Source organism: Eurypyga helias, unplaced genomic scaffold (assembly GCF_000690775.1).
Source record: "Eurypyga helias isolate BGI_N326 unplaced genomic scaffold, ASM69077v1 scaffold23119, whole genome shotgun sequence".
In the NCBI taxonomy this organism is placed as follows: domain Eukaryota; kingdom Metazoa; phylum Chordata; class Aves; order Eurypygiformes; family Eurypygidae; genus Eurypyga; species Eurypyga helias.
Window position 1 is genome coordinate 1 of NW_010271708.1, and position 991 is coordinate 991.

Consider the following 991-nt stretch of genomic DNA (forward strand, 5'->3'; position numbering starts at 1 on the left):
CCCTCTGCGATAGGCTCTGCGTCACTGTTCCTCCTCTTCCATCTTCCCCTTTCAGGCTGCAACCGAGCCGGATGCCGACGGACGGGCATACGCGGGTGAGGAGCCGGGACTGCGCCCTGGCACGCCCCGCTGCGTGTTTCCCCCTGGCACGGATGCCCAGTGTGGTTTTGGGAGGAAAAGTGGCTTCAGTTGCCCTCCTTGGAACAAGCTGCCTGGGATGGCCACGAGAACCACTGACCCCGCTTGCAAGGCTCGGGGGGGTCTGAGAGCTCACTTTGTGCCCGAGAGAGCGCCTGCGGGACAGCACATGGAGAAGGAGGGGGCGGGAAGGGGTCCCATGTGTTGGATGCCACTGCAGTGCCTGTAGCCAGCACAGACACGGCCCCGGCACAAGGTGTAGGTGCTGTTGGTGCCTCTGCTCTGATCCTGCCCCGCTCCCTGCAGTGTGGGTGTCCGAGATCATGCTCCAGCAGACGCAGGTGGCGACGGTGATCGACTACTACGCAGGTGACTGTTCCTCATGGAGCGCTGTGCTGGCCGGCCGTCCGTTTTGGAGGCTGTGTCCACTGCCTGTAGCAGACCCCCAGCTGCAGAGCACAGCTCTGCCCTTCCCTGACTTGTCCCCTTCCCCCTGTACCGCAGAAGTGGCCGACGCTGCAGGCTCTGGCGCAGGCATCCCTGGAGGTGAGCGTTGCTGGGGCTGGGCGTGCTCCCTGCCCTCGTGGCTCTTCATCTAACGCCGTGCCGTGTCTCTTCGGAGCAGGAGGTGAACGAGCTGTGGGCAGGACTTGGCTACTACTCCCGGGGGAAGCGTCTGCAGGAGGCAGCGAAGAAGGTGCCCTGGTGCTGGGGGAAAACCAGAACCCTCTGTGGCCCCTGGGTTGGTGCTGGCTCCCGTCTGCCCTGCCTTGCTGAGGGTATGTGCTGCTGGCACAAGGCTGCAGAGGCTGGGATCCCGTCTTAGCGTGGGTGAAACAGGCTGCACGGTGCA

General features: G+C 64.2%; 1 protein-coding gene across 1 annotated transcript in view; it reads left to right on the forward strand.

Moving 5' to 3' along the window:
- Window positions 1-34: 34 nt before the first annotated feature.
- MUTYH (mutY homolog) overlaps window positions 35-991 on the forward strand; it is a gene marked incomplete at its 5' end in the record, with an annotated part of 3,659 nt that continues 2,702 nt past the window's right edge. Inside the window, 4 exons of the mRNA XM_010158917.1 lie at window positions 35-95; window positions 445-530; window positions 643-684; window positions 764-880. Of these exons, the coding sequence (XP_010157219.1) occupies window positions 35-95; window positions 445-530; window positions 643-684; window positions 764-880 (306 nt within the window). The remainder of the gene's footprint in view (window positions 96-444; window positions 531-642; window positions 685-763; window positions 881-991) is intronic.